Source organism: Bombus fervidus, chromosome 8 (assembly GCF_041682495.2).
Source record: "Bombus fervidus isolate BK054 chromosome 8, iyBomFerv1, whole genome shotgun sequence".
NCBI classification, from domain to species: domain Eukaryota; kingdom Metazoa; phylum Arthropoda; class Insecta; order Hymenoptera; family Apidae; genus Bombus; species Bombus fervidus.
Genome location: NC_091524.1, coordinates 9,793,792 through 9,814,512, shown reverse-complemented (window position 1 = coordinate 9,814,512; position 20,721 = coordinate 9,793,792). Strand labels below are relative to the sequence as shown.

Genomic DNA, 20,721 nt, shown 5'->3' with positions numbered 1-20,721 from the left:
TTTGAAATACGATACATTGGAAAGTAATGCAAATGCATAAGAACGTTTTCAAGGTGAATTATAAAGATTTGTGTTTAATTAATACGGTTTCGTTAGAACAGATTTATTATATAGAGTATAATACAAAACATTACAGAAGGTAGATGTAGTCTTTTACTTAATTTGATATGAATGTAACAATTAATGACGATCATCCTCAGGATTACACGTTTCATTATTTACATCGATAGCGCCAGCTAAATCATTGCTTGAAGCAAGGCAAATTAAGACGACAACGATGATAGATATCGCAAGAGTGATCTCGCTGTTGAGAATCCATTTGATTTTGTACGTTAATACCTGCAACATGTATTTACGGCTGTGATTCATGCTATGATGCGTTTGTTTTCTTATAATATAGGGGCTTTTCTCTCGTGTGTTGGTGTAAGTCCACTGAAAAATATTTTGGGAATTCGTTTATGTACCTTATGGTGTGATATTTATATAAAATTTGAAATTCATTGAAAAGTAATTTTAAGAATTCTCCTACTTATCTTACAATATGACACGTGAAATTTTTAATTCCGTATTTAAAAATCACTAAGAAATAATTCATAAGAATTCGTTTATACAGGGTAGCCCATCTACTCTTATCATCTAGAATATCTCGTTTGCTTTCGACAATATTAATTCTTTGAACCATTTTTAAACCTTTAAATCATTCGACTTATACCTCAAACATCTTTTAATATTACTAAGAACAAGCAAGATATTGGAAATAGTAAAGTTAGGTGGACCACCCTGTGAAAATTTGAGACTAAGAAATTTTAAACTTGAAGCTTGGCACTTGAATTTCAGCGATTGAAAGATTCGCATGTTAATTAATATGAAAACAGTCATTACTTGATAACAGCAAATTTCGTATTTCTACCCTTAATCAGAATCGCGGACAAACCACCCTTCGTCGCTTCCCTCGTAGTGCACTGGTTCTCCGCGTAATTATCAATCATCTGATACATCCTATCCGACACTTTCAAGTCACATTCACATTGAAGCGCCCATTCTTTAAAAAGACAAATCAATAAAATGAAAATTCATACAATATCGTTGTCAATATACGTACGTATAATAAACGTTACTCATATACCGTACCATTTACGTTACCGTTATCAAACCTCTTGTTCGAGCTACACGTTTTCGACATGTTTAAATGACAGTCACAGCAGCATTTTGAAGAATCTCCGGTTATCAAGGAATCGAGCTCTTTCACGATTTTTTTATCGTCATAGACAATGTTTTTTCCGTCTTCCAATTCGTCCTCGACACCGTTAGGCTGTTCGATCTTACAGTTGACTGTGCATATTTCATCTCCTCGTTGGTTTGTTGTGCCCGTGGCCTCTTTCGTTACGTAAGAATCGCTGGAATTATTAAACAACACGCTGCTGGATTTGCAATCTGCGGTTCAACCCTTTCCTTACCATTGTTCCTCACGATCCTTCTTAATCGGTGCCTCCGATATCAAGATTTCCTTATCCAACTGAGGCTGTCCCTCTTCTACGGATAAAGTAATTTCAAAATTTTTCTCGTTCTCGTTCTGTTCTTTTTTCACAGAGAATCCATCGTCTTTGAAATATTTGAGAGCTACGCGTTCTTCGTTATCCTCTGTTTCGCACAAATTCTACGAAAATTGTTATTTTATATGTATAATTATTTTCTGATTCTATCGTTAAGAATTTTTCATATTAATTTCTCATAATTTTGTAACAATATTTTGTGTGAAATAAATCTTACCGATACTCGAGGAACTTTCTCCATCTCATTTATATTCGTCGTTGATCCATCGTTGCACTCTTTAAGTTCGGAAGATTGATTCAACATTGGGACTTCCAGAATAGGGACAGGCTTGTCACCTGTCTCGTCACGCATCGGCGGTAAGTTCTTTGGTTTTACTTTTTGTACGATGATCTAAATCGATAATAACCATTATTTGTTCATTTTAATAAGCAGAAGAATGAAAGTTTGCTCGCAAATGATTTAGCTGTATTAACTGCACCAATAGTTTAACATTCTCCACTTGATAGAACCCTACACGGTTTATCACTTAATCTGTTTTACATTCTAATGAAGAAGAAATCAGATTACTGGCGCCAGTCACCGTCGCGTTATTCGATATTATATTATATTTGCGTGTTCAATTGCTTTAACATATCATTTTCGATTAATCGAATCGGAATAGAAGCAATGAAAAAATTAATACAAAGTGAAAAAAGATTAAAAATTAGATTAACACCTCATGCCCCGTTTTATCCAGAATCTTCACGGTTCCTCTTAGATTTAAGCACTTGAACATATCCGCGACGAACGTCTCGTAAGCCTGCAACCTCCTTGTCAACACTGCCTGTGCCATTTTTTCACTTTTTACAGCCGCTTCCGTTAACTCCAAATCGCGTGTCAGACGGCCCATCCTTGCTACTAGCTGCTCATTATGCAACATCAGAAACTGAACCTGGTAATGTCGAAATATTGTTCTGACAATTGCGACTCCATTAATTTAGTTTCGAGAATCGAAACCTTGTCAAAATTTCAATTTCCTATACCGAATTGTTTCGGTATTTCTAGTTGTATAACTCTCAGTGTATGTTTGTATAATTCCCAACGAAACTAAACCTCGAGACGCGTTATATTTTGACGAAATTACGTACCAAGTATAGTTAATAAAATAAAAATGCTAAATCGAAGAATTTAAGAAACGAACGTTCAAAATACGATCATTGTTAATGATACGAATTTAACAGAATAAAAATACCAAATAAAAGAATTTGAGAAACGAAGGTTTAATGTGTGATCATTGCCTCGCCCTATTTCTCTTGAATAACGGGAATTTAACGAAATAAAAATACTAAATGGAAATATGTCAGAAACAAAGGTATAAACAATGACCATTGTCTCACCCTATTTGTTGTAAATGACACCGATTTCGTACAGAATCGACACGTTCTCTGGTTGTGTTCGACGAACGACCGACACGTTCGATGAGATTCGACGAAGTTGTCGATCGATTTGCTAGATCTAAGTATTTTCCCCGCGTTGCTTGTTGTCGGTGACACGATCAATGCCGGATGGCCATCATGCGCGTCGTGAACGGTGTCGACGCCACGCTGAAAATTCCGTTCGATTCTTAGCAATTGGATGCGTCTTCACCGACCGAGCGAATATTGCGAATTTGCTATTACAGCGTGCGACTTACATCCGACGTATTTAAGTTTCGATCGATGGCACGAAGATTCGGGATGACGATGAAACGGAAATATGAGCTGGTACCCAGAATTTCTATTTCTTTGCTCACGTAAACGAACTGGTAATCGACGTTTGGCAATGCCTGCGTAGAATTTTAAATAAAATCAGCAAAAATGGAGAATTGATAAGATTATTAATTATTAGGATGGTATTAATAAAATGTAAATTACAAGGATTTCATTAATTTAAAGGTTTAGTAAATTAACGATTATTAAGATAGCAATGTTTATTAAATCAAAAGTAAAGAAGGATAAGTCGAAAGTTCATTTGTTACTAAAATTATTTTTATCAAAATATGGATATTAAGGATAATTAGGAGTAATTTCTTAAGATTTCCAGCGAGTTACCATACCTTTGCATTTTCCAATTAGTAGACTATGGATATTTACATATTTATAGGAAATTTAAATGTATAAAAATATACAGTTGCACACAATGCGCATAAATATACAAGAAAAAGCATTCATTATAAAATTTAGAAGTCGAAACAAAAATTTGAATTTGCATAAATATCCGCGTAACCTACTAATTAATATAAATGTAAATATGTCCTTATTTTTAAAATTATGTTAAAATAATGAGAATTATTGGAATTTCTACCAATATTCTTATTCGCAATATTTAATAACCTCTCGATGAAAAGTATGTAAAAACGTGATACTGCGATTGGTCAAGGTCGCCGTCTTAGGTGATAGAATAATGTATTCGAAGGTAAGGTATTGTTGTAGATTGCTCCATCCTCTTGGAAAAATTCCGATCCAATCTCGTGTTGACGTATGAATCTTAAAAATTTGATTACCGTAATAATGCACTATGTAGCGAGAAATTAATTGCCCGTGCAAACGATCGATAAGCCTTCACTCACTCTATCTTGTATCGTGTAACATACGGCTATATCCTCGTCAGTTCTATATTTCGTTTTTAATTTATTAAACTGAACTCCATTGATATACTGACAGTGAAACGTGCCACGTACACAGCAATACATTTTCATGAATATTTACGACAGAAAGACAGGTCCAAAGGAGAGATTAACAGATCGCTTTGGAAACAGTTGAATTGAAAATGTACTCATTACTTCGTAAGAGATGATCAAACCATCATTGAGGTGGGAAAATAACAAACAAAAGAATTGCGGTCCAGTTAATTGACGTTGTAATTTAAATTAATAATGAATATAAATTCAATTCAGTGAATGGATATTTAGAAATAGATTATTAATTCTGTATCTTGTTAAAATAGATACAATGTAAGAAAATTTTTTATACATATCGTATAATCGTGATTTATATCATGGTCAATTAGAAAGAATAAGACAGACAGCAACTGCCATCTGGCTGCGAAGTACGAGTAGTCGTCAAAATTGACATCATAAACGAAATAGAGCGTATCTGATATACCATTTTTCATTACGCGGAATTTAAAATAAGCGTGGAAAGGTCATCAATTTTGTTATGTTTCCTATAATTTGTAATTATAAATTTATAGATTATATTTAACATAACTGCCGCAAATGATAAATTTAATAAACGTAAAAGAATCTGTTGCTAGATTTATGGAATAAGGGATGTTGTGTTGTGGGTAGTATATTTTGATGCACAACTAGCTTTTCTATGTTTGATTTTAGTTCTAACCATTGGTAGCGTTGGCATCTCTTTCTATGCTGAATTGATAACGTTGGAAATGATAGGAGAGTGGTAATATGATTCTGAAATTCTGAGATCATGCAGCAAAAATACATTGAGTTTTAGATCTATGATATATTTTATCTGTGCTCATGAGGGAGGAATTAATAAACTTATTACATGCAAATTATTCTCTAAATGCAATCTGCTGCGTTATTAATTATAAATAAATATCATAAATATACAATATATATATATATTGGTATTAAAACACATTTATTCTTGAAATTCATTCCTTTATTCAAATAATTTGCATTGCTATGCAATATAACAATTAAACATATATACAGAATATGTCATTAAAAACAAATGTTACAAATTTAAATACGTACATTTATAATAACCTATACTTTATACCAAGGGAGTTTATTTACAGAGATACGTACATATTATAATTAAATTAAACGCAAAAAACGAGGATTATCGATAAACTGTCGAAAATTGTTATTGCACAAATTAATGCTTGAAGGCTATCATAGATGAAATTTCATCCCAAGCGAATTTTTTAATAATGATTGAATATTAATAAAATGCATAATTTCATTTGTTTAATTTTATCGATATTTCAATTTAAAAAAGATATATTGCAGTAAATTTCCACCCATGACATCCTTCAAATATTAAATAATCAATTTCCATGAAAGAGAAACACGAAAACCTACTAATTAATTTACTAGAGCTATATTTCATTATCCTTATCAATGATTATCAATATCTTCCAAATTAGCACTACATATCATCCTGTTATTGAACTAAACAATTTTCATCTAACAATAAAAATAATAATACAAAATTTAAGTAACAAGCATTTATGTAACTTCCACCCATGATAATATTGATATAATTTCTTTTTACAATAAGTACGAATGGTTAAACATGAACGTTCAATAAACGACAAGTTCGAAAGCTGCCGCCATTCTGTGAGTATCGCGCGCATGCGCGGTATTCTTCACATCGCGCTCTCATTGGTTAACGCACGAGTCGGCTCGCTGGAGTGTACGCGCGCTCAGGTGCCGTACTGATCGCTTCGATGACAAGGCCGTCAGTTACTGTTCGTGCACGAATGCGACGAAATACCCGAACCTCTTGGCGGGTTTTCGCTCGGAGCTGCGCTCACGAGACCAGCTCGACAAGGAAACGGAGGTGACGTTTCTACGAAGAGGAGACAGTGAACGTTAACTCGAGACGATCGGCAGGCATCGACGGACTTAAGTACGAGAGACACCAACCAAGTGGCACGGAGAACTTGTCGAGCACCTGAGGCTGCATTTTAGTCCAACTTTGGCCGCGCTGATAGGCGGACGATTCGTAGGTGAGTGAGCTGTAAACGATGCGTCGGCGCGACTAAGCACGCGGTTCCTCCATCTCGCTTTCTCCCGTGCCCTCATCACGTTCACGGAATTTCATGAAAAATTCCCCGTCACACATTCACAAATCTTACGTTTTACGTGTCGATTGAGCATGAACTACTTACTCTTTACAAATAATCCTTGATTCCTTCGTTCCTTATTTTAGGTTAACTAGCACCTTACACTGTATATGTCGTATAAACTTACCCGAAAATTCACGGTTAGGATATTGCGTGACATTTGCTACTTCAACTGACCGACGAATATTTGACAGCAGACTGACAGAAACTCGATTATCAGAGGCGCGCTGCTCGAGACGCGGATCGTTATCGATGCTGCCCTTTCCTGACAGACTTTCCAAATACGCGTGTCCCTTCCGTCACCATTCTTTAACACTAGAGTATCAAACCTATCAATGTTACAAGTATCAGATTTCTTTAATGTATATTTAGTAAAAACACATAGATATTTTTAACCAAATTAATTTTGTCTTTTGTTCAAATAACTATCTATTCTCATTGTACCGTTCTAATTATAATTATCTATATAGAACATGTAAGTATATATAACAAATTCTGTAATTTGAGTGTTAAAAAATGATTGTATAAGAGGTGATCGAAATCTAGATAAGAGCAACGTCGATGCTTTCGAGTGTTCAATGAATTTGAGTGTCTCTTTCTCGCTAGAGCCTGTTGTAAGGTATTCTTTTATTGATTAGAATAGAAGAGTGATTTTCGAAATTAGTGCGGAATAACGATATCTTTAAGCATTTCCATCGACTGCCTAAACGTACACAGCGGAAGACCCTCGCTCGCGACCTTGATCGTACAGTTGGTATAGCGGTATACTCGAGCCGCGCGCGTCGATAATTCCTGTCGTGCATTCTCCGTCTCGTATTCGTCGTCTTCGCGCCAATCCGCTCGTTCCCCTCTCAGCTGTGCACCGATCCCTGTTTACAACGTGCTCCTTCACGATCAACTGTCGAATGTGAAAAGAGTTTTACCGATAGGCGTCAGCTGATTCAGTCGGAAGAAACTAGGTTAAGATAGGTCGAACGAGAGAATTTCGAGAAACGTCGTTTGGAAGATCATTCTGAAGAATTCTTCGATTTTTGGCTGATGGTTATAGGTTATATTTTTACGTTCGTTACGTAATAAATAGAATTGCATTATAAATAGTAGGACACTAGTGCATATTTGGTATAAATTAAATGCTTTTCACTACTTTTATTTTTTAGTTGTTTTATTATAAATCCGTTAGTTCACTGTGACCGTATGTGTCTTATAAAATAAAGTTTGTTAGAAAACTTTGTTAGAAAATGTGAAAAGAATGGAGTGATAGATATGTTTTAAATAAATGCTTTCGAAATTAAGGTTTCGAATAATTTAATGTAACTTAAAAGTAAATCTATTTCTAATCGAACAAAAGATCGAAATTCTCACTATTTAATAATTAAGATTTTGATATTATGACCTACAATTAGATTACATTGTATCGGATATATTTTTGATCAGGTTATGTTAAATATGATTATGTAATGAAATGAAAAGCCGTATTTTTCCGTTTAGTAATTAGAGGTTTGTTGTGGCTTAAAAGATTAGATTGCATTGAGAATGTATAAGAAAGTTATGTTAAGTCATTTAACTCAAATATATTATCTTAAAAAAGATGGAAAAACGCATATGGTTCAAATGGCTGATTTTACGATTGAAATTATGAATAATTTAATGTGATTTCTTTTGTTAAATAGAAAATATTTACGAATTGTACTATGATTTAGGAGATTAAATCGTACGGAGAATATTTGGTTGGAACATTCGTTTCGTTAAAAACACGTTTGAAATACTTTCAAATTTAAGCTTTTTGTTATAACTAATCAGCTTTAAAGTTACACGAATAATTCATGTGAAAGACAAAATTCTTTCAACTACTGCACGTGGGCCGTGTTATCTTCAGAATGAAGACGTGGTATTTCCATTAGCGGTTTTTAAAACTCGCTTTAATTAACGGCAAAAAAATGATATTACCTTCTGATGATAGCAATCAGATACCAGATCGAATACTTCGAATATTTCATAAATTTTCAAGTCTTATATTTCGATATATCGTAACCTGGAAGTAATTTTAAAAGAATCAGATACCAGATCATCCCACGATATACCAATGAAAGAATAGAACGTAGGAATAACGGTAATCGGGTCAATTAGTTGCACATTTACGTAGGTAAACTTCGAGGTCTCCCTCTTGTTCCATTTCAAAAGTTCGATGGACTACATTCATGTATTAAGGTTTTCAGAAAGTCTTACAATGGAGCTTGGCAAAGAGTATCCACCATTGTACGCTGCATGAATCGAACAAAAGCGACGTTGCTGTTGTAATAGTCTGTAATACACCTAAAGCTTGTGGAAACACTATGATTAATACAAACTATTAATTCGAAAAAATGATATTCTATCGATAATTAGCTTTGATCGTGAAATTTTCAGAATCACAATCAACAGAATCGAAAACGTAGACTATTTCGTTGCACTCAGCGAAGAAAAGCTTTTGTAACATTTATTTTCTTCTTTGAGAAGAATTAAATATATATAAGAAATATTCCTAGAAAGTCTTTTAGAAATTGATATTTTAGAGAGACAACTATTGTACCGTGAAATTTATATTCAATGAAATATTCGGAAGATTCATAATTCTTTTTTCCTTTTTATCAAAGAATTCTATAATAGTGCAATAATATTCTGTGACCTTTTTTTTTCGAATCTCGTATAAATCTTTTCCATTCTATCTCTAATCACAGCAGTTATCTAAAAAGACCATTGCTCTGATAAAACAATAATCTAGCAGCTTTTTCGTTGAACATTTTCACGTCACGCGACTCAAAGACCTTTTATTATCAACTAAATTAAAATCTTTCTTTCGAAAAGTATCTATCAAACGACGTTACGAGCTCCATTTTTCTTTCCCATTTTTTTTTCTTCTTTCTTTTTATAGCCTTTTCACGTTTCAAAGTGATAACCGACGTCATGTCACCTGTTTGATAATCCGATCGCTAAAACACCTCTGTCACATATCGGCTGATAATGGAATCGAGCGCGAAGGAGTTAAAAAGCGTGGACGTGTATCGCGAAGCTCGATATCCCAGAGTCAATCGGGACACAATGAACGATAATCGGAGCATGACAGGGTGCAGATCGAACCATTCAATTACACGGTTCCACGAGGTCGGTTCCAGATTTAGGAAGTTAACGTAAATTATTCCTACGTCGTTTCAGACCTTGGGCTTTTAGCCGCGAAACCAAGATAAAAAGTCGTAAAACCGGATCCTGACGAGCTATTTCCAGCTATTTCTGTCGTTGAAGCCATTCAATACTGAAGCGTTACGTTTTGTAAGTCACATGAAAGAACTCGAGTAATCCAATCAATGGAAATTTATTTTTTCTTTTCTTTTTTGTCGTAAGTCGTTGAAAATTTCATGATTTCCTTCATAATTTAGAACCAAGTGGATATTTCTTGGTATGGTACATGCTGTAATTTTAAAATACTGTATGTGAAGAAGACCGGAGGAAAAATGATTCAAGTAATGAAAACATTCAGTGAAGAAAATCGTGCATGAAGTTGATCTTTTAACACTTGAATCGCGAAAACAGAAGAATTTGGCGCGACATTAAGTACACAGAAATAAAGAGAATTTAAGAACATTCTACGTAATATGACGCAATAGACATTTGCATAATGACTCGAAGATGATATACAGATGAATGTAATACAATAATCAATGACAAAGCAGAATTACAAACCTCTTTAGCACAAACTAGATGTACGTAACATACAACCGGTTATAAAAGTATCTAGTAATAGCAAGCAATTTGTATCCAGCTCTTAAAGTATCATTTTTAATAGAATCTACTTTATTTTCAAATTATTGGATCATCATTGCGGAATAGAATAATTAATAGTCTGTAGAAATATAGCCTCCTTTTAAACTTTCTCTTTTACTGCCTAAACGCTTTAGATTGAATATTCTACATATGTATCTTGATTAAGTATGTACTTTCCTGAGAAATTATATACGTTACACGAGGCGTTATGAGGCGATGCTTTAATAAAAAAGTTTGTATATTTTCAAAATGTCAGATATATTATCCACAAGTTTGGAAATTCATAACAAGATATTTTACAAGATAAATACGTATTTATTTCGCTTTTGCAAAAGCATATATACTCGAATCATGTTACTACTCAGTCCCTCGTATATTTTAATAAAAGATTTTATTATTGAAATTTATTGGAAGTTTCAGAATTTCGTTGTAGTCGAGCATAAAGGCGAGTCATAAGTTTCCTATAGTATTTATGGTAATGGAGTAACATTGTGAAGAGTCAGTTTAATAAGTATACAAAGTACGTGCCAGTGAAACTTGCTTTTGGTTCTATAACGGAAGTCTCGACGAGTTCGCGGTAATTCGAAGCGAACGAAGCTTCTTTCTGTACGTCGCGTAAGATTATATTCAACTGCGTCACAGAGAACTCTAATTTCGTGATGGTTCCCGAATAAATTAAATCTTGTGTCTCGCGAGCTGTCTGTCTAAACGGAAGTTACGAAATTCTTTATTAAAGAATCCTAAACAAATGAACTGTCCTATCCTTCATTGCGTAACCTTGCTCCAGAATTTCTGATTAGAAACTTTGCGAATTCGTGAATTTCCTGATAAACCTGCTGAAACGTTAATTTGGCAAATATTTCATTGAAATTTCCAAACCTTAGATCTTTAATCTACGATTTGAACCCTAAAACAATTGCAAAATGTTTTTTCTAAAGGTGGCGCAGTTCATTTAATTGTAATTATTTCTGTGGAATATTTTGTTATAGATGCAAATACGTTTTTCCAATCATTTTGAGCATAACGATAACATTTGAGATAATATTTAAAAAGATTACTAAATTCATCTAGTATGTTCGATCTCATTGAGATACAGACTTATTCTACAAAGTTAAACATTTACTAAATTTATTATTACACGTTACTTTTTGTAAATCAATTCATCACATCATTAGATATTACTATACTATATAAGATAGCATTGGAATAGCAATGGAATGAAACCACGGTAATCAGGAATAAAGAATACAATCATAATAATGGATTCTCTTATATGAAACTTTGAAAATAAGTTAACGAAAGGAGTTAATTGAATATCATATATATATCAAAATTGTTTCCTGAGAAAAATATTGGTTAAATATTAACTTCGAGTTATATTTTAAAAAATAGACTTTTAATGTATGTTCTTTACCATAGTAAAGACATTTTTTAAAATAAAAATGAAAGGAAGAACTACGAGTTATTTAACTATTATAAAAGGGAATTACAATTCGAAAAGAATTATAAACACTATCTAAATATCTAGTATCTGCAAACTTTTCTGCATTCTAACTTCGGCTTTCATCATTCTCTCGTGTCCTTCGCTTATCTCATTAATTAACGATACTTTCACTTGTACGCTACACAACTTCTCGTGAAAGAAGGTGTCCTTCGTTATCAAAGGAAGTTCGCTCGTTTGCCAAAGGGTCGACCCGATCGGCCGTGTAGATAGACGTGTTTCCACGCTGTGATAATTAAGGGTTCGCGTTAAACGAGCCAACCGGCAGAAACTAAATGTCCGCGGTTCATTCTCAAGATGCTGCGGGTTAACCATTTGCACCAGCCGATCCGACGCGATATAGGGGTCGCGCGTTGATAATTTGGGTCATGCATTTTCGGCCAAGCACGCTTTACATCGCCTTTACATCGACCCTCTTTATCAGTCGCTCCACTCGAGTCGTACCAGTATACATCGTAGTTTGACGTGGCATTAATTAACGAATTTCATCGTTCCACCATGTTGCATCTTCAATAGCGTATCACTATGCGTGTATATGATATGCGTGTAACTGTATCAACGAAATACCCTAAATTATTCGACTGTTTGTGATTAAAATAAAGATTCTACAGTTCCGATAGGAACTTGTGACATTATCCGTAATTTGGTATAATCTGGCTGTTGGAAGCGTCGAGGTTGGTTCTGATAGAACTTTGATCTCGTGAAGCGCGCTACAGAAAATCACGTGTTATTTGTTTCAACTTTTGTTCGGTTTTACATATTTCTATTATATTACGAATTTCCTAGAATTATTTTATACAAACGGAGCATAGTTTCGTTGAAGTTAGCTTTATTCTGTTGGAGAGTCAACTTACATTTGCCAGAACTAAAGCAAACCTAACTCGCAACTTAACCTTCAGTTACATTATTATAGAAACTCGTCGACGAACCAGTTAACGAATTAATCCTCTTATAATGGTTTATCGACTCAGAAAAATTCAACAGACACCCGATACACCGATACGACGCAATATTTCAAATCTACCTAGCTGTTAAGCTTTAAAAAATTTAATCCTACCCGAACACTCACGATATATTCAATTCTATTCTAGCTTTACATCCTTTAAGGCTATCAAATGCCCCGTTAAACGATTCAGCCATTGGAGTACATCCAATCTTGCATCCACTTCGATCCAAGCTGCGCTATGGGACGTCTTTGTTCGCGAATTTGCATGTCGCAGTGGCGTTTCGATTCTTTCGATCACGTTTCCATATCGAACGCGGTTCGCGTGTCGTTCTCGGATATCCGCTGTGTCGGATTCCACGACGGAAGCGTGCACCGGTTTCCACCCTTCTCCAGCCATTAGTTATTTAAGCGGACCCGCGTGTATCGAATGCAACGAACGCACGGAAGCTCTGTCGAAGGCGAGCTCGATTCCCCGTTGCTCGGCCACGATTTCGTAATTCAGGTCATGCGTATCTCTTTCTTCCTCTCTTCGTTCACTTTGAGTCCGTTATTATACGCAACTATCGAGCATTGTTCGATGTATAGTATTACCCTGCCCTCTTTTTTATTAAAATCGCTAGGATCTAGCTAAAAATATCGTCATTCCTTCGAGGTACGTATGTTGAAATATTTCGAGAACCCGTGTTTTTAATTTACCTGGTTTAATTACTTTTCGTGTAATTTTACTGGAAATGTCGTTTCTTTAAAACGTCGTGTATTTCTTCAAAGTAGGTTTCTCAGAACTCGATATACGTTGCTAATTACTCTCGTTATTCGAGATGTATAATAATTACGTCTGACTATATACGTATGCATAGTATCTTGTTATGAAACGATGACCAGATTTTCTAAATTGAAGAAAAACAAAAATGAGAGAAAAAATTACGAAACTCCATATTTTCACGGATGTTTTGAAATGGTAGATAGGGCTTTCCGTTGGCTATTCTGGTTATGGCGAATCGACATTGTCACTGACAGTGGATCGATATCTCTTGATACCAGGTTCACCAGGCAGCGGGATTTTCGAGAGAATTCGAGAAATTTTCCGTCAAATGGGGTAATTCGGTTCGTTACAATGCGACGATGGGATAATAGGTTCTGTTAAGCTTTTGTGCTACAGCGGCGTTGATACTGTGACAATTGATATTTCACGTTATTTTTGATAATAAGAAACGAAGAACAGAGGACAAATATTTTTACAGAAATCTATCTATAATTTTTTTCAATTGGAATCAAAGTTGGAAGGTTTGTAGCAATAAGCAGACACAGCTACAATATTTAAATCGTGTTTATTGGAAGAGAAAGAGAGGTACAAGTTTCATATCCAAAAATGCAGAAATTTATTACTACGAATATTAATTGACTATAAATTTGTAATAGAATTAATTTTGAAAAAATTAATTTTTTTATTGCTTTGGATTAGGTTTACTCAGATCACTAGAATACGGAGCTGTGTCTTTATCGCAGCAGCTCCTTCAATACTTAAAAGATTAAAAACATTCCACTGTAAAAACATATTAGTCACTATGGTTGATATCGTAAGAAATTTTGGAGTAGAAAGGATTATGATTAGATTACTACGCTCTCGATGACGGAGGCTTTATTGCGTGGGTGTGGTGTATAAACGAATGTCACGGCGAATTGCGTATTAACGTAGTGGAGACCACTTCTGTCACGTGATGTAGATGATGTTTAAAAAAGAAAAAGAGAAAAAGAAATAACTAAATACATACTTTACGTACATACATACTATACGTACATGTATTATATTATTGATTAGGAGTATTTGGGCGTTATCTCCGACGGTATATGTCATTTGATTACAAAAAGGCGGATAAAACAGTGTAATATGATTTTGTACGTTATATTAGCTATCAAAGTATACTACACAGTTATCAGAGTTGGCGTGTTGAATACAACTTAATAACTGTGCTCCACGATAACAGCTCCTTCGTTTCGACCGCAATTGTGCACCAAAATGATAAATCCTGGATTCGCATTGTTGGTTTGTTGATAACCACAATATTCGAATAGATTTGATATTATTTTAGGTTATTTCGAATATTCTATCGATGATCTATATGTATATAAAATAAGTTAAAATGAAATATTCTAGATTTAATTAATTTAATCCAAATGAAATTATTCCATCAAACCTCTAAAAATCTATAACATTCTGCTCAAACAAGAAATTCACGTAAAATATAAATGCTGGACCCCAAGTTAATTATTAATCATTAACAAACCAAGAGTTGCTTTGATAAAACTTTATAAATATTATATCATATTCAATTAAAATATAAAATGTGGCTTGCATAGCTCCCAATAAAATTAGCGTTGTCTCACCAAACTCCCAGAAAAGTCTATTATACAAAAATCAAAACTTTGAGATCACTGCGCGTTTCATTGAGTCTAAAAGCATGAAAAAAAAGGGGGTCACTCTAAAATTCTATTAGCACACTAGACAATTTTTTCCTAAAACAAATTTTATTTAATACATTAATTTCGAATTAATAACAAAATCAACAAGATATACAATATAAATACACCTGAAAAAGTGATTGCAAACTTTTAACCGGTACTGTACATACATACTTCGCTCAGACAACAAACGTCTAAGCCTCTAACCTCTAACCTATAGAAAGAAAAGCGGTGCACCTGTAAAACCATCGTTCCGTTAACACACGAGACAACCAGACGATCTAAGGAGCTTTCGAAGCCGTGGAATGACCGCGAGCCGAGCCGAGCCGAGCATATTGAGGGGTTTTCCAGCATGTAATCGATACCGGTTTGATAACATTCCTCGGGAAATGTCGGGTCAACGTTCTGACGTTACGCTTCCATGCGGTCTGCCACTCGACCTTTCTATGCCAACTCGCGCTTCATTCGCGCGATCATTTGGCATAGCGCGTTGGATCGCGTCGAATCCTTAAAACCGTCTTCGGGACCAGGACATCTTTCACGTGCGATTTAGGTCGCGCATTATTTCTTGTATTAACTGATGGCCTCGCAATGCAACGAGTATCCTCTCGAGTCCATTAAGAATCCTTAAATCGACGAGGAACTGCGACGGGAAAAGAGCTCGATAAAGTCGAGACTCCGGGGGGTTGTGAACGTGGCTAATTGAAATTTGAATGGATGAGAGTTGATACTGCAACGAATATTGCCGATTATCTGTGGTACAATTACAGTCACGATAGAGTCAAGTTATAAAATTGATAGTCAGACAAACTATGATTTACGCGCAGAAAGAAATTAGGAGAAATATGGGAACGCGAGGGGTTGAAATTTTGGTTGGAAAGGTTTGAACAAATTTTTGATACGAAGTCAATGTGCTGTGTCAATGTGCGTTATATATTGGAAAATACATACTTCTATAGATGTTATATATGATTTGTAAAGACTTTTAATATGTTAGTACATTTTATATTGAGAGATACGTATTTTTATAGTTATATACACATATATTAGATACTATTACTTTCTCTTCCTGGTTTTTCAATTCTTAATATAGTTATTAGTATTTGTAGTTCTCTTCCGTATGAATGAAATACTGTTAGTTATAAATCATTCTTCTTATTGTGCTCAGCACTTACGCGCATGATTTTTCGGATATAATAAAACATTTCATGTGCTACCATTTGAAAAAGTTTTGTTGCTTGCGTGATAATAATTATCGTGGGAATACAATAAACTGTCAACCTTGTTGGTTGTATCAAATGTATCAAATGTAGCAGCATTCTAAATATAAAAGGAGGGAAGAACTACGGTTAGCATTGACAATGCGACGTTCAAGCTATAGCACGCGATTATAATGAAACAGGAAGTAATTTATTTGTGAATAGACGCTTTATTTATTCGCTTACACCGATACTTTGTACTTTTATGTATGGGTATATTCAACATAACATAACGGTTTATATGTTACGTGTCTATTGCATTAGCAAAGTACAGATGTATATAGACAAATGATAACATTGTACATACAAAGATTATAATACTGGTACTACCAGAATGATCGATATGATCAATTCGTAATTTTTCATAGAAATTTCATAGATTCATAACGGTGCATCTTCCAGAATTTGAGTAATTTTTATTCTTCGTTTTATGTATTTTTTCATATATTTTTCATCGTGACTTCTTTAATACGAGTTTCATGTTTTGATGAGTAAATTTAGTGTCAAAGCAGAATATGATATTTGATCTTGAGAGAATCAGAATTTATTGTTTGAATAAAGAATTGGAATATTTCTGTAGGTTTAGGAAAGTCATTTAATTTGATATCAACAGGGCATAGTTGATACTTTAGAAATGCTAGCTCAATTAACACATTGTAGAATTTTTATCAATAATTTTCTTAATCGAAAAATTATCGATGATTACAAATCCTCGTTATACCTATGTATCATATATATATATATATATCGTATTCTATGCTACATTCTACATACATTACTATTTGATAGTTTATGACCTCGTTATATCATGCTATACCAATGACATAGACGTCTCGTCACATCAGGGACATTTAAATGGCGATCTGATACTGTTCTGATTATCCCTGTGACTGTAACCGAGTTACATGATTTGTAATTGATTTGCTGGTAAACGCTGCAGGAGTTTCCAAGTTCGCGAGATTACGATCGATGTAATAGATGATTTTGATAGAGTTTGCAGTAACTTGATTTCACCAGAGGATGTGACGCGTGTCAAATTGGGATTCGATGGAGTTGGTGAAATTCGCATGACTTTAATAGATAAAAAAAAAACGTATGTTCGCATCTGTGGGGATAGTGAAGCATTATTTATGGGATAAGCATTTCACGACTCTCAGAATAGTTTAGTTTTACGAGCAACACCTTGAAATACGATTTTCTTTACGAGCGTACCTTATGCGAACGCGAAACAGAAAGTGCCACGTGTCTTTAAAAAAAAAAAAAAGGAAAAACAGAAAATATTCTTTTCTAATTCGTGATATTCCCTTTTTTTATTATATTTCGATGAAAACAATAAAACTATAGGGAAAGAAAAATATTGGTTTTCATTGAATCCTTTGTAACATGCAGTGGTTTAAAAAGATAGTATAGAAGACATTCACGTAAATATTGTACATGTTATGTAAAGCGTTTTGAAATTTCATTAGCATTATCACGAGACACGTCTGCTATTAGGTATATTGCTAAAATTTGAAACTAATCTGAAAATATCTATAGAAGTTACAGCATATTTACTGCGAACGTACGTACATATATATGTTTAGTAAAAGATTAGTATACAACATGGAACGATCTGAAACATATAATCATTTTCAAGCTTGTTTCAATCTTTACCAATATAATTATGACAATTGTGCCCCGTTAAAATGCTAATTAAATTTCAAAATGTTTCATAAAAAAGGACTATAGGTGTTCGAATACCTTCGCCAGCCACTGTATTTTCCCCTTTTTGATTTTCTCAATGCAATTTTCCGCATTTTTATCATACCGTGATAATTAGTATGTGATCAGAAGTTATTGCGTAGCATTTGTTATTCATGATACTTTTCAACCGCTTCATCCTTGTTTCGAAAAGTCACAGTTGAAACCAGTTGCAGCATCACGAAGCCATAAATGACCGCTGTTGTCCGACTATTTTTTGTTTCTCATTCTTTTTCTTTCTTTTTTTTTTTTTTTTTCGTTAAATACGTATCTTGCGGATACGTGTTCTTTCGAAAGGCAGCCGTAGATTGTGCTTGTTTTACGTTTTTTGATAGACACGAGCTACCATGTACTCGTTAAATATTGAACGCATAGAGAACGTTCGCGTGCTACGGCTATCTGAAGCGAGATTTTTCTAAAGAAAAGAAAGGAATTCCAAACTAAGCGGAAATTCTAATATTTTGCAATGTCGAAGGTATTTTTGGATTTACCGATAGAAGTTGAGGAAGATCCTCAAAATAGAGGATTATAAAATAGTTTTTATCTTTGCGGTCTCTTGTGAAACTCATTACGGGTTCTAAGGGTGCTTCTCTGAAAGAGTAAATAGACAAAAACTGAGGATTTGTACGGGGAAGAGGATTCCTCGAAATTGTTTTATTTCAGCTTTGCAAAACTCATTAGTGACCCGGAACACATTTTCTTGTTAACCTCAAAGAAAAACTTGGGAAATATCGTTTTTGAATTTCACGTGTTCTTTAGCACCGTCAAATTTACCAGTGTTAAAGAAATACTCAAAAGTAAAAGAACATTTACATTCCTTATAATAATTAACTTCGTTAACTTTATTCTAACATCTTTGCAAAATACGTTATGAATTTTGGTGGAAAAATTCAAAGAATAGGAATACAACGCGCTTTCGTAACATACATATATAATTTGTTAATTTTAAAAAACAGAGCTATTCTCAGTTTTTCTTTCTCTTTCTCTCTGTGACAGTTTCGAAGGACTTTATAACACTTTGCATAACTCACGTCGTAATTCGTTAAAAAATAATTACTTTTTTTACCATCCTCTCTTATTTTAGCACTTTAGAAAGAATTTCAAAAACTACTCTACTCCAGATCCGCAAACAACAAAAAGATAAAAGTCTTCTTACAGGAGAAAAGTTCTATAAAATCGCCTTAGCGTAATCCCTGATTTCACGGCTGTTCATAAATCTCCTAAGGGTTCGAAAATTTAGCAAACGCGAGGGCATTCCAAGCGAGGGCATCTCGCGGATTGTTCTCCAATTAGCGGACCTCCCGTTTTTCACGACGTTTTTCCTCGCTGCTCGAGAGGATTCTCGAAAGCGGTGCTCGAGCTCTCTCGAGCACCTGCCACTGAACGGGGACGAGCACACAGAAAGAATCGTCCATCCCTTTTTCCTCGTTCCCCTTCGTTTCTCGCTCGTGAAATTTCAGGATGCGCGGCGTTAGCACGGAAAATTGATTATTTTAATTATCATCGAGTTTCGTCCCTGTGGATAGGCAAAAATATGCCTCCGTTTGCACGAGTTTGAATTATTTTCAAGATGTGGGTGGATTCGAATGGAGCGTATTTATCGAACACGCTCAATGACTTACTTGCGGTTCATTTGAATTTTGGGTTAATTTAACGCTCGAAATGACTGTAGCTCTTTTGTACGATTGAATCTCTGTCCTAGATTTCAAACTTTCACGACTGTGAGAGGTCATGATATTGGTTTTTCGGGGACAATCGTGTAGCTGTTGCACTTGCACTTTGCACTTGTGTTTTGGGCCATCTTCGTTTCGTAAACGTTGCAATCTACTTGGTCAGAATACACCTGAAACAAATTGCAAGCGCAAAGTGCAGAGGCAACAGCTACACGATTGTCCTCGAAAAACCAATATCAATTATTAATCAGAGTTAAATGGTCGATGAAATTTTGCATATCCCTTTCAATTTGATTCCTTTGAAACCAAAGTTTTATACTCTTGTCGTCGATAGTTATGTCGTAGCGTGTTAAACGACAAGAATGTCGAATGGAAAGAGAGAAAGTCTCGAAGCGGAGGTTTTAATTGACTTGTTTACTTATTTGTTCGTCGATTTACGACTTCTCGAGTTCGCCAAAGAGGTTCGTGAAGACGATAGTCTTTCTTTCTGTTTCACTTGATCTTGGATTTTACTTACATTTTATCGGTGATACTAATTCGAGAGTGAAGTACACTTTCAGAATACTTGTAGTCGTTTTGGATTTTTATTACGATGTTGAAGAACATTCCCTCTTTCTATTCATTTATATTCAACAGTAAGCTTTTATAATTTATATGCTTAATAAGATTTACACCCAACCACGACCATTTGCTTTACATCTAAAAATTTTACTGTCCCAAGTTTATTATACACTTAGATTGATTTCTCTGTGCACATACATGCGTTATTTCTAAATAGGTTTAGTGACATATACATGGAAGTATCATGTGAAAACTCTACATGTAAAAATTACACAAACTAAGCTCTGTTACAATTGGTATCTCTATTCATATACGACATCTACATTATTCCATTCCAAGAATGTTCTTCGTTCTAACCTCGATTTTCCAAACACCAAGACACTATCTCGTCTG

The 20,721-nt window shown here is 34.5% G+C and overlaps 2 protein-coding genes across 2 annotated transcripts in view; one reads left to right on the top strand and one right to left on the bottom strand.

Moving 5' to 3' along the window:
• Window positions 1-95: 95 nt before the first annotated feature.
• On the bottom strand, window positions 96-4,264 carry LOC139989719 (uncharacterized). The gene is made up of 9 exons (XM_072008233.1): window positions 4,142-4,264; window positions 3,227-3,358; window positions 2,931-3,137; window positions 2,270-2,485; window positions 1,771-1,944; window positions 1,458-1,657; window positions 1,132-1,397; window positions 883-1,042; window positions 96-339 (listed from the first exon to the last, which is right to left on the bottom strand). The coding sequence occupies exons 1-9, from the start codon at window positions 4,262-4,264 to the stop codon at window positions 333-335; spliced, it is 1,485 nt and encodes a 494-aa protein (XP_071864334.1). The 3' UTR covers window positions 96-332.
• A 1,722-nt stretch (window positions 4,265-5,986) lies between these two features.
• Window positions 5,987-20,721, top strand: part of Gdap2 (ganglioside induced differentiation associated protein 2) — a 67,974-nt gene continuing 53,239 nt past the window's right edge. Inside the window, exon 1 of the mRNA XM_072008570.1 lies at window positions 5,987-6,273. The gene's annotated coding sequence lies outside the window, so the exon portion shown is untranslated. The remainder of the gene's footprint in view (window positions 6,274-20,721) is intronic.

What these genes read in the sequence shown, in the direction of transcription:
- LOC139989719 (XM_072008233.1), bottom strand. Translation starts at nt 4,264, where the DNA reads ATGTATTGCTGTGTACGTGGCACGTTTCACTGTCAGTATATCAATGGA. An exon ending in TGTCATTTACAACAAATAGG is followed by an intron (nt 2,486 to 2,930) that starts GTGAGACAATGG and finishes CGACATTACCAG; the next exon opens with GTTCAGTTTCTGATGTTGCA. An exon ending in TGATAACGGTAACGTAAATG is followed by an intron (nt 1,043 to 1,131) that starts GTACGGTATATG and finishes GTCTTTTTAAAG; the next exon opens with AATGGGCGCTTCAATGTGAA.